Source organism: Pararge aegeria, chromosome 21 (genome assembly GCF_905163445.1).
Source record: "Pararge aegeria chromosome 21, ilParAegt1.1, whole genome shotgun sequence".
NCBI classification, from domain to species: domain Eukaryota; kingdom Metazoa; phylum Arthropoda; class Insecta; order Lepidoptera; family Nymphalidae; genus Pararge; species Pararge aegeria.
The window spans coordinates 10927017-10940710 of NC_053200.1; the positions used below are offsets into that span (position 1 = coordinate 10927017).

The 13694-nt window shown below is 36.9% G+C and overlaps 2 protein-coding genes across 2 annotated transcripts; one reads left to right on the plus strand and one right to left on the minus strand.

Annotated features, from left to right (window-relative positions):
* Positions 1 to 858: 858 nt before the first annotated feature.
* On the minus strand, positions 859 to 8361 carry LOC120633210 (fukutin-related protein). The gene is made up of 5 exons (XM_039903362.1): positions 7495 to 8361; positions 6570 to 6752; positions 5344 to 5516; positions 4251 to 4530; positions 859 to 2973 (listed from the first exon to the last, which is right to left on the minus strand). Exons 1-5 carry the CDS (start codon positions 8224 to 8226, stop codon positions 2851 to 2853), a joined length of 1491 nt encoding a protein of 496 aa, XP_039759296.1. The 5' UTR covers positions 8227 to 8361; the 3' UTR covers positions 859 to 2850.
* An 896-nt stretch (positions 8362 to 9257) lies between these two features.
* LOC120633367 (ATPase ASNA1 homolog) lies at positions 9258 to 12339 on the plus strand. The gene is made up of 5 exons (XM_039903567.1): positions 9258 to 9513; positions 9587 to 9692; positions 10702 to 10887; positions 11138 to 11275; positions 11622 to 12339. Exons 1-5 carry the CDS (start codon positions 9392 to 9394, stop codon positions 12078 to 12080), a joined length of 1011 nt encoding a protein of 336 aa, XP_039759501.1. The 5' UTR covers positions 9258 to 9391; the 3' UTR covers positions 12081 to 12339.
* The last annotated feature ends 1355 nt before the right edge of the window (positions 12340 to 13694 follow it).

A 13694-nucleotide genomic window follows, 5' to 3' on the forward strand; every position in this document is an offset into this window, starting at 1 on the left:
ATGACTTACATCTATCATAAGGAAAGTGTTACATAGAATGTGTTTATTAGATTAACTATGACTATACATACAAAATGCAATGCAGACATGATTGTCAACTGACTAGAGTAAATTTGACTAGACGCTGGTGCTAATTCTATAGGAAATATTGCTACGTTTTTGGATTCTACACAAATCTCTAAGCTCAACTTACCTATCAGATCTTACTTCTATCCAAAAAAATATTATTATTTATTCGCGCTTAAAAATTTGAATTGTGGAACTCCCTACGTCTCCGCCCTACTCCCTTCTCCCTAAGTGGCCGTCAATTGGTTCAATTGATGATGATGATGATCAGTGGCGTGCACTTCATACATGCACAAAAGCACTGCATACCCTAAAATTTTTGTATGACTAATAGTAATGCGAAGAACTTTTCCATTTTATGGCACCTCCCTTCTTTATGGCACCTTCCTTCTTTATATAATACCCTGGTAAAAAACCGTGCACAGGGTTTTTTACCAGTGTATGCATGTGATGATGATGAATAATTTGAATGCCTTAACCTCTGCGGTAGGAAGTCCCTTTGAAGGATTTAACTACAAATATACTCATCAAATGCGCAATGCTTCAAGTAAAAAAGAGGTGAGTATATTTTTCACTAAAAGAAGGCAATTTTGTTCTTCACATTATATTGAGAACGTCATGAAGAGCTCTCGGGCATACAGGTTTCCTCACGATGTTTCCCTTCGCCGTATAAGCAATTGGTATTTAATTTCATGAATAAAATCATCATCATCATATCAACCCATTATCGGCCCACTACAAAGCACGGGTCTCCTTCCACAATTAGGAAGGGGAAAGAGAAGGGGTTAAGGCCGTACTCCAACACGCTGGCCCACTGCGGATTGGTGCAGATACCGCACATAACTGAAAAGTTATGTGCGGTAGAGGTACGTGCCAAAGATCGAATTCAGACCGTCCGAAAGGGACACCTTAACTACTGGGCTTTGGACTAGACATTGTTAACGAATATAACATGGTAAGCTTTTGAACGGCGGAGCGAGAAAGGACATCAACACTCCCCTCTCGCAGGAGACGAACCGGGCGCCGGAGGGCAATCAATGACCTCCGGCCTCCGTGAGTTGTAGGCCCACGGGTGGCGAATTAAAGGGGAAGTTTGTCACCTAACTAATGACTCAAGATGGTGTGCCGTGTAGTGTACGCCTCTCTGGAGGATTTGGCAGCGATCAGGTCATTGTCGATGGGATCCGCCATGCATTGGGGGGTCAAACCTTGGCGAGAGTGCGCTGAATACACAAGCGAATCCCGTGCTCTCACTTATAGGTCTATCGAGGGACACACAGAGTTTTTAGTGGGTGCAAATCCCACATAACTACTCCGTTTCTCTGTATAAAAAAATATGGTAAGCTTTTGAAGCTATGTCTGTACCTGTATCTTTACCAATAGTAACTCTGGTTCTTTACCAATAGTGGTGGTGGTAAAGCCACATATTCAATGACGTGTTCTGAAGTTAATGTGCAATACACATAGTTTATGGAACCATTCGATACTGACCGAAGGTGCTGGAATAGCAACCCTAAAGAAGAAAATTCAGCGTTGATAGACCCTATAATATATGGAAAAACTAATTCAAGCGTGTCGCAAGGAGCTAATAGACACAAGTTGTGTGGAGTGAAGAAAAGACCTATTTCCAATAGAGAATCAACATCAATGGAGATATGATGATTCTAAGACTTGTCAATTTAATTGAGAGATCTGTGTATAACCGATTTAGCAAGCAAATCTGTTGAACGATTTCACAAAGTTGAAAAATCGAAGGAAAACAAAGAAATACTTCCTTATGGTTGGAAATAAGTGCGTATTAACGCAACGCTGCAGCTATGCAAAACTACAAGTGAAAAGTTGCATATTTCAAGAACCCTATTTAATAGAACATTTGAAAAATTACATATTTCAGAAAATAATCATAAATTTGGTATTTTTTAACTTAACTAACCTACTTATGCAGAAACGCCAGTACAGGGCCGAGCTTTGAACCTGTACCAGAAAATTTTAGTCTATTAGATAAACAGGGTGAGTCTTTGAGACAATCATCGCATATTTGGTTAGATAATTATGATTTAAATCAGGTTGCAGCAACTTTAGACAAATGTTTTCATTCAATCTTTTGATAGTAACCAAGTAATAGTATGTATTTCGATTTGCGCGAAAACTATTCTTAATTTTTATCGATTTAAGGCTAATGAAAAGTCTTTTTTTTTTCAAAAATCTTTGAATGGTACATTCTGCTATGCTGTGCTAACTGTAGTCTGAAAACAACAGTTGAAATTCCAAGGCTGAATCTTTCCATATCATCGTTGATATTCCCATACCACGAACATATTAAATAGGTAACACATATACTGTTGCAGTTATAAGTGGGCAAAAAATTATTTGCTCTTGAAAACTTATTTGCCTAGGATTAAAGTGAGTTTCCATTTTTTGACTAAGATCATTTTGTTCTTCTTTCATTTTGAACTGAACCCAGCAGCAGTGTAGTTGCGAACGTAATGGATCGTTATTATCAAAATGGATTCTACTATGTAATTTCCGCAGTGTGGGACAATCACCGTAGGTACCATGCTCATGGACGTACCCAGCTTCTGATCCAGGGATAAATAAGATATTTTTAGGTACAGATCCTCCGCGGCTGTTTTGTGGAAATTTTTTAGAGGGCCCTCGATTCTGAACTCAAAACTATATTTTTTTCTTATTTTCATTTTGATCTGTCTGTCTGTCTGCCCTGTCCCCCTAGGTACGCTCATGACCATGCCCGTCGTATACCTCGGCCCCTTTGCATCTATATTCTTATGGATATAGAAGTTTGGATCCTAGTTTTTCGGATCTCTCAACCGCGCCTGCACCAAGTTTAAGGTCTAAGAAAGCGCGAGCGTCATTCGGTGCCGGCGCTTGACGTCCAGAAAACTGAATCTGTAAAAAAAAAGTAAAATAGACGATTATATAAACTGTACTCTTACTAATATTATAAATGCGTCGTATTTGTTTGTTTGTCCTTCCTTCACGCCCTTACTTAACAACCAATCAACAGGATTTTTGCCATAGAGTTAGTTAAAAGGACGGAGAGCAGCATAGACTACCTTTTATCCCAGGAAAACAGATGCCTCGGAATATGTAAATAGCCTAATAATAAACGAGGACGGAAGACGCGGGCAACAGCTAGCAACTAATACTAACTAATCTCGCGCGAATTTGCTTGATAGAATCAAGAGTGAGAAACTGTTTCGTAGGGGTTAAGCACGTCCTTAAGACTGAAACACGGCAATGCTTGGCAGCAAAAATAGGCATTGCGGTAGTACTTTCTCGGACGAGCTCTGCCATAACTCCTGCAGTGTGTAGTGTAGTGCAGAACTCCTTTGTGGGGTTGAGTATACGCTTTTACAACATGATTCCTAAGGAAATTCTTGACCTACCAATGCATACATTTAAAAAATGTGTAAAAACGCATCTAGTACAGCGAGGTTAGTATACATTTGATGAATTCCTGAATAACAAGGTAGATTGGAAGCAGCCCGCCTCGCTCTCATCTCCCGCAAGATAGCAAAATGATTGTAAATGTTGATGTTGGAAAAGAGCAACTACTGAGTTTCTTGCCGGCTCTTCTCGGTAGAATCTGCTTTCCGAACCGGTGGTGGAAGAGTCACTACAAACATACATACTTGACGTTTCAAAAGTGCTTATAAAGTAGGCCTATTTGAAATAAATGAATTTGAAACCACACAAGCATATTTTTATTTTCCATAAAAACTAATTCTAAACTTTCTAAGTTTTTACTTATGACAACCCTAGTTAAAATTAAAGACCGACACGTGCATAGTACCTAATAAAGTGACAGGAGTCACTAGATTTTAATTTAGCATGTGATGTTAGGGCTGTATCTGATTTTTTTCAGTAAAAACTATGGCAGTGGTTAACTCAAAAACTATTAGCGTCTACGTCTCACTGATAAGTCTCAGAGACAGTAATAATGTACCTCTGCCTCTGAAGTAATATTTCGGTTTTCATTTACACGTTGTATACTCAGTTATAGTTACAACTTACAGCTCGGTAATGGTGTTGCGAACCCTGCTTTAGACTGATATATAATTAAAAACTCACAAAACAAACACCCTCGCCTCTAGAGCAGTGACAGTTCAAGCCTCAATATTCAGAGGATTCACACAAATTTTGCCGATTAGCATGCAAATTACCTGAGCAAGTGGATGTAAATGCCTTTCAGAAAACTCCTTCTGGTGAGCCAGCACCCAATCAGCGGGCCACATCGTCCCATTCCTTGCTGCAAACGGCAATATCAGGACATACACCCTATTAGTCGCTGAGTACGCAACTCTGTAGTAGTGCCCTTTGGTCGCTCTCTCCCACACAAAGCCGTCGTTATCTGCGCCCCCCCTTTGTAACCAAGAGACTCGGGGGAGGTCTTCTGCGTGTATGCCTATCTCGGCGTATTCCGCCCAAGGGAGGAGGTCGCCACTGAAAGATAACAAGATATTGGTTTTCTTATTTAATCTTACAAAATCTCGATTTTTCTATCGGTTGTACGATAACCTCAGTTGTACGATACTCTCGGTTGTACGACAATCTCGGTTATTCATAATCTCGTCATCACATAATCAACCATCTGTGCCGCATAAATTTGTTACCGTCATAGAACGTATTTTGAATCAATGTTAACGTAAATGGTTGATGTATCTTCCTGTATTTTTGATGTATTAGGTCATAGAGATATTTTTTCTGTACACAACAGGTACCTTCAGAAAAAAATGTTTACTATGTGGCAGAAAATAGCAACCAATTTTCAAGTGATGAGCTTGAATGCCAAGCGGACACGCTCCTTTGCTTTTATGTAGCCAGTTACGATATTCTTATTACCATACGGAGTTTCCAAGTTTTTGGCCGCTCTTCACGGCTAGCACGGGCAGACAACTATATCCCCGGGGAAAGTATAAAATCTATCTTCTCCCACAGCTTTATTAACTTGCAGAGCACTGACGCACAAGTGGAAATAATATCCAAATAATATATGTTTAATAATAAACGGGGGTACACTTCTCCTATTACATGTTCCCGTACTTTAACAGGTGGACAGATAATTATATCCCCTGTCAGGGGATATTATCGGGGGATATAATTTTTGTCTCGTGCTAGCCCTGCAGAAGTGAACTTACTTAGTGAATGCAGGTCGCAAAGAGTACCTACTCTGCAATCTTTTTGGCCGGTCTGAAGACTTATGCTTAGGGCAAAGCAGCATAGACGATTGGAAACTACTGTACTCTAGACACTCACTGTGCTACAGCGCCTAGAAGGGAAGTGGTTTCCAGCCAACATCTTGCACCGGCTTGCGACAAGGCTCTTAGCACGTGAGCGGCAGTCCGACGAATGTTGCGTCGACAACATGGCGGTGTATTACGTCCCGCTAGCAGATATGATGGAGTTCTTTGGACGGGTGGAAAACATCTCTGGAATGAAACCTTGCATTACGCCCCCCGCACAAGATACAAATGCATTGATATAAAAGTCCATTGGATTTTTGTCATACCAAAACAAAGAGAACCTAGTTACTTTATAAATCGGTCGATCATCACCTTTCATAAGCCATTACTGAGCATGGGTTGATTTTACCTTTGTATGTGTAAAACTATTGCAATGGTTTACTCAACAACTATTATCGTTTTGGTTCCACAGATAAGTCTCAGAGACGTTAAATAATGTAGCGTTGCCGTGTGCCTCTGAAGTATTATTTCGATTTTCAGTTACACGTTGTATATACATTCATCATCATATCATATCATATCTACCCATTACCGGCCGACTACAAGGCACGGGCCTCCAACAACCAGAATGATTATACTCGTATAAATACCTAAACCCTTTTCTCCCAGAATGAGAAAAGGCTTTAGGCAGTAGTCCAACACGCTGCTTTAAACGGACAGATCTTAGAACAGTTAGTGTTGCGGCTGAGGTCCGAACTATGCCCCCGAAATTGAAGCTGAAATCCAAATCACTAGGCTATCACAACTTTCAAATCAGTCTATAATACACAGAAGTAGCTCTTCTGCCAGCAGTAACACCTGTTATGGTCTACTTGTCAAGTCTACAAAGGTCTACATAGTCTTGCTTTGTATTAATAGTTATCAAACTATTATGATTGCCATTGACTAGAATTTCCTTCCAAGACTGGTTACCCCCACATATAGTTATACAGTATGAGTATAACTATATGTAGTGTACCACATATAGTATGAGTTTCTTGCCGGCTTCTTCTCTGTAGAATCTGCCTTCTGAACCGGTGGTAGAATCAATACAAACAGACATACTTGTTGTTTCAAAAGTGCTTATATTAGGCCTACTTGAAATAGATGAATTTTGAATTTTTTAGCAGACCATACTTGCCTATGGCATGTTTATCTCCCAAGCATATTATGTATGATTGTTCTTGGTAAATATAGTATGGCTAGGTTAATGATAATCATAAGGGATAACTTAGTTATTTAACTAAATTTCAATAATACCTGAGATTCTCTCTTACAACCGAACCACTGGACTCTTCCGTCTTCCTTAACAACTGCCTTTACCCCCAGCTCTTTATACATTGTCACTCGGTAATCTCTTATTTGTTTAGTAGCCTTCTGTTTAGAGGCTGGTGTTTTAAGTACACCTCTGCCAGCTCCAAACTTACTCTCCATAATCTGCACCTGTATAATAATGCCATTTTATTTATTTATATCTTTATTTAAAGCAGTAAGTAAATTGTGTGCTTCTTCTGAGAGCACACTATGTTTAATAGCTTATATTTATAAGTTAACATTACCCTTAATTTTAACACAATAATTTTATATAAAAGAGAATTCTCTTATAAAAGAGCTTGAATCGAATGTATTTGAATAAATAGTTTAGAATTTTACTATTTAGGGAATATCAACTGCAAATAGTAGTTGTAGAAATTTTAGGAGCACCTACAAGGATCTAGCAGTGCAGCGGCTAAAGTGTACTATGACTATAAGGGCCTTGTAAACTTACATGAGCACACTAAACTTACAAGTCTACTGAACTTATGTAGCTGAAATGGACCTGAGGCCCTAGTAATCGGAGCATATTGGGAAACATCAGCTTAATGCCATACAAATCAGAATTCTTTGAATATTATTATAATAAGGAATTAAAGTATTAAGCACACAGCGAGGGCAGGTAAGATCTGGGAACTTTTATTTGTAAAATATCATACATTAACTCTTTATATTCTAAGCCAAATTTTGCCGATTTTCTTGAACATAAATCATTAGCAATTACCAAAATAATGGTTCATGTTGAGGCAGACAGTTGCTCCTATATATGCTTAGGTTTGCCAAGCTGCTCCATTGCAGGAGGGCTGGCTATTGTGATGCACAATAAGTTACTTACATACTAGATAATAAAGGAAACTATCAATTTAGTTACCTTTAAACCTTTTGCGGCAGTCTGTAAATACAAAGATTCAGGAAATGGAAACGTAAAAGGTTTTGGTAGTGTATGTAATATTGAAGTTTTGATCATCAGTGCATGTTGACCCTGCACAGCATCACAGAGTTTCAATGATGAGTCTTTACTGTACTTAAGGGTCCATTCAGAATAAACCCATTTTAGTTGCTGGCATGCTAACAAAGCATTGCCTATACCAACTGTGATAGCTTGACTTGGGTATGTAGTTGAAGCAACTGCCATTTGTTGAAACACGCGGCGGGAAACCCGTGTAGAGTCAGGTACGAAAAGGACATATTCTGTCGAAATATACGATAAGGGGTCTAAGTCCCGTGGAGACTTATCTAGTCTGAATTCCAGTGGCAAAATCTTCACATTACGCAATGTCTCATTTGTAGCCGAAAACTGGAACGGTGGGTACTGCCGCCGTTGGCATAGCACCAGAACCTGTATATTAGGGTACGCGGAGACAAATGACTGAACACTCTCAGCGATATCATTCTCGAAATCCTCAAACTGACGGAAAACTACGGTCACTAGTTTAGACAAATGCCTCGTCGAGTGAACCGGAGCTGAACTAGCAGTGGTTACAGGGGCGATGGGATATATTTTATACTGAGGAATCAAATAGCCGCATACTATAATAGCTATCAATCCTAGAAGACAATACACTTTGAATGTCAAGCGACCACGTAACAGACGATGGAGCATTATTCTTATTCATGAATGTAATCATTTCATTCATAATACATATATTTATATTATAAATAATTTAAAGATTCTTGTTTCGCATCGATTCACTCTTCACTGCATTAACAAATTGAAAGCAAAATTGCAATTCGGCAGTTCCGTATTGGTGTCACTTTGACATTTGTCACTGCCATACCGACAGTGATTGGTTTAGTTGACCGAAGGTTTTATCACCAAGCCAAGATAATTTTGACTTACTATAATATAATGAGTCAATTTGTTGACGAGATCGGTTAAATACGAATTATAAATATGAGTATTCGCAAAATTTGCTGCGTGTGCTTTTTTGACGCGTGTATATTTAGAAACTGACACTGCGATAATGCAGTACGCAACATTCTTGAATGAATGAATTAATTAGTGAATATACTTTTATTGTACACCACAAAAAGTACATAAAACAGAAAATTAATGAATACACAGCTTAGACAATTAGCATCCTTATCGCTACATACAGATCTCTTCCAAAAATCTCTCTTAAAAAAACATAACTGCAGGAAATAGATAGACGGTGCATAATACACATACCAGTTTAAAAATATATTTATAGTAATAATATAATTTATACGCACACACAATGGATATAAAGTAGTTTTGATAGTCAAGTACTACTTGTTAATTATTTTTACTTATTGGTATCAAAATTATTCAAATTATTGTGTCTACTTTTGGGTTACTAGATTCAATGCTTGCGATAGTGGAACGCCTATTAATTTCTACTTTTTTACCTATACAAATTAGACCAACGATGATGACTGACGAAACAGATTTTTTTATAAACTGAGCCAAAACAATTTCAATGTGTGGGTATGGTGGCTTTAGTTAACTTTAGGTAACCACCTAAACTAAATCGCGATCTGAAAATCGATTGGAATTCGATTAATTTAGAATGGTTTGTACAAATACTTTATTATTTTGGTAAAGTGCAAGCGTTAAGTCATAGACTGTAGATTAAAGTCATATCTCAGCGAAATTTACCCAAACTAAACGTCAAGTCTGATGAGTCGGCTCACGTCTGTGGATGAGACTGAAATCTGAAATCTAAATCTGTGTTCCTGTGGTGTGTTCATTGGTGTTTTTCACCAATTTTGTCTGAATAAAAAATTTATTACAAATTTTGGTGAATATGATTGATGAAAATGATGACTTTGAACCACTAGAACCATCGCTAAAAAATGTGATCGACCAAAAATCACTGAAATGGATCTTCGTCGGAGGGAAAGGTGGAGTGGGCAAAACTACGTGCAGGTAATTAAATTTACTATTTATATTCAATAGCTCTATTCAATAACTTTTTTTCATTTATTTGTCATTGTTACAGTTGCAGTCTAGCTATCCAGCTTTCCAAAGTTAGAGAATCTGTACTTATTATTTCTACTGATCCAGCGCACAACATTTCAGATGCATTCGACCAGAAATTTTCTAAAGTGAGTTATTTATCAAACTCATAAAAACCACGTAACATTAGAACTGCTCTTACAAAACCAATCATAATTAATACTGCTCCTGAAAACCAATTCTGGTTCAATTCTGATTGAACAATCTAGTCTAATCTTAATAATGTAATGGGTGTTCCAATAAAATACATATATATGTAGACGGCCGATTGGCGCAGTGGGCAGAGACCCTGCTATCTGAATTTTTTTCAGTGTCTGGGTGTTTATAATATATGTATTATAAGTATTTATGTATATTATTAATAAAAATATTTATCAATCATCTTAGCACACCCATAACACAAGCTACACTTTGGGGCTAGATGTTGATGTGTGTATGGTTGTAGCATATTTAAAAAAGAATATATATATGTATTATTTTTAGGTGTTCACTTATCACAATTTTATGTTTACTGCTTAGTTCATGTGTAAATTTTTTACTTATGTACTATATTAAAATGACTTCAGAGTTGATAATATTATGAAATCTTGTTGCAAGTTTGCCTGACAAATAAATCTGATTTTTTTCAAACAGGCCTATCAGCCTATCATAGCATATGAATTTTTTGTACCAAATTATTCCATTATTGCGGGTGAGTGGGGTTTACAACGAAACTGAAGAGGATTTCAATTGACCCTGTTGATTCTTTGAGGTATATTTCAAAGAGATGGTTGAACTAAATCAAATAGTTTCGTACTCTTGAGTGAGTGAGAAAATATTTGAAAAAGTTCCACCATCAAACTGTGAGGCATCAAAAGAGTCACATAATGAACTAAAATTACATCCTATGAACAAAAATTACATCTAGCTTAAGTTTTTCTCACCACACAAGGCCACATTAACCAGAAAATACACATTCTCTCGTGCCTTTGAGATAGTGAGTGTGGTGTGTATTCCACACCTTTAGGAGCTTGTATAAGATATTTTATTTTAGTTAATTTCATTCACATTAAACAAGACTGTGATCTAGAAAACTAATTATTTATGAATACCTTCCAGGTACCCACAAAAGTTAAAGGGTTTGAGAATCTGTTTGCAATGGAAATTGACCCTAATGTTGGTCTAACAGAGTTGCCTGAAGAGTACTTCGAGGGAGAGACTGAGGCTATGAGGCTTGGTAAAGGGGTTATGCAGGAGATAGTTGGTGCATTCCCTGGTATCGATGAAGCAATGAGCTATGCAGAGGTATGGTTTTTGATATATTTTCTATTGAAAACAATGTTTTTACATTTTCATTTTTAGAAGTTTGCCTCCAGTGGTTTGTTTAGGATCCTGAATTAGCTGTGTTAATTGTGCCTTGTGAGGCCACACAGCAGTAGCTGTGTATTGATTATAGAATAAGTGCACCTTTTGTTATTCTTGATGTCTGTCAGTCCATATGGGTCAAAGGCATTTTTCTCTTTAGTAATTGTGAAAACTTTTAATTTTATTGTAGGTTATGAAACTAGTAAAAGGAATGAACTTCAGTGCAGTGGTGTTTGACACAGCTCCTACTGGACATACCTTGCGATTGCTGTCTTTCCCGCAGGTTGTTGAAAAGGGACTTGGGAAATTGATGCGCTTAAAATCGAAGGTAAATAATTTATATATTTCATACAAATACCAAATTTCTTTTAACATATAAAGACAATTGATTGAAAATAAAGTAAAAAACCTCAAGTTCATCTGTGAGATAGCAAAAGGGTTCATCTACTGCACTTTAACTTTCTTTTGGGTTCCCCGCAACTTTTTTGCAAACAATAAATAAATAACAAGACCTTTACAAGGAAACGCATTCTGAAAATTACTTTCTAATACTTTTGCAAATTTGCTTAGAAATGTTTCAAATTAAAAAAACCAAATGTCTTCCAAATGTATAGACCATCAATTGATTTATCAAAGGCCTGAACGGTGATGTAATGTTACTATTCAATTTACAGGTGGCACCATTTATTAACCAAGTCGCAACATTGTTTGGACTTGCCGAATTCAACTCGGATATCTTCAGCAACAAAATGGACGAAATGCTTTCAGTCATAACGCAAGTGAACACTCAATTCAAAGACCCAAATCAGACAACATTTGTCTGTGTCTGCATAGCAGAGTTCCTGTCCTTGTACGAAACTGAGAGATTGGTGCAGGAACTTACTAGATGCGGTATAGATACACACAATATAATTGTCAACCAGTTGCTTTTACATGCGTCTGCCCCTTGCGAACTTTGCGCAGCCAGGCATAAAGTCCAGGAGAAGTATCTGGACCAAATTGCTGACTTGTACGAGGATTTCCATGTGACTAAACTACCTTTACTGGACAAAGAGGTGCGTGGTGCTGCAGCTGTGAACTCATTCTCGGAGTATCTACTGAAACCCTATGTAGCACCTACTCCCAAAACATAATATATAAATATTCATTTCTATTCAGTAAAAAATAGGTTGAGGGTTAAAACCGCAATGCCATTTGAAAATGAGGCAGATAAATATGACCTAAGAATTCGCCACTTATTGTAATTACTATTTTTTGTTTTCAATAAATTAAGTTGGGGGTGAATACGGATACAAAATAATTATGAGGTAAATTATATATTTTAACAGTCACCGAATAAATGAGGTCAGACTTCTGTTTATTTTTTTGATAGATTAAATTCCATAAATCTCATATTGAGTTTATTTTGTACACAGCACAGAAAGGTTCACAATAATCAATTCGAAAAGTGAATTATTATTGTTTACCAACATTATATTATTATTTAGATAGTGATAGCTAGAAAAGTATGTAATATAATATACATGAAGATGTCATCGTAATGTGTATAGTTTTGCAGAGTATTGAAATATTTATCTTTATTATTATACCTATATCAAATATTCCAAATAAATACTTTTTCTAATTAAAAACACTAAGCGTATTTTATTATTCGGACTTTCTAGTGGTTTTATTCGGGTTTCTGGTGGTGGTATTAAGTTGGCAAATATGATTATACAAAATTCTTATGCAACTATTAGGCTGCCTGCACTATTATCAATAATATTAATACTGTGTGTGCAGCCTTACCTAAATTATTAGACTGCGTTATATAATATCGAATTAAGCGACGAAATTAAAATTAAAAATAAATCAAGTTATGAATGCTGACTGCACGTCCAGTTAAGGCAAATTAAACTAGTTTTATTTAGCCAATATTGTGCTCAAAAATCACTAAGGGTGATTTATGACCAATAGTTTTTTCAGTCAGATTGGTTTTCCAACATCAAACACAAAAATTGCAATTTTGCAGTGCAAATAAATAGTAGGTACCTACTATGTAAACAAAAAAAAAAACGATGTTATGCCTGTAAACGAAGACAGTGGGGAGAATAGTTATGAGGAATAAACCGCACTGCAAAAATATTGCACCGTTATCTGTCTCTATAATGGGGATCATTACCTTAGGGCTAAACTGTTATCATCATCATAACGTCAACCCATTAGAGCACGGGTCGTCTCCCACAATGGAAAGGGGTAGGGGCCGTAGGCAGTGCGGATTGGTGAACTCCACACACCTTTGAGAACATTATATAGAACTCTCAAGCATGCAGGTTACCTCGCGATGTTATCCTTCACTGTTGAAGCAAGTGTTATTTTAATTACTAAAAACGCACATTACTTATAAAAGTGCGTGCTGGGATTCGAACTTGGCCCACCGAAAGTGAAGTCGAGCTCCTTGCCAATGCGCTATCACCACTATCAAACTGTTATATAGAAAAGTATAATATGTGTATGCTGTGCTTGAGGACGATTGACGAAGCTAAAGAATTTGAAAATTTATGTAAAAGATCTTTGCACGTACAGCAAGACTAGACCTGCATCACAAATAACTAGATTTAATGTTGGGAAAAGTAAAACAAGCATGCAGTTGATGGACCTTGTCTTTATTATCTGGTAAAGCGTAACATTATTTAATAAAGTAAAAATTATCTGTACTTAATATAATTATTTATTATGAATTCATAATATAACAACTTTATAAATAT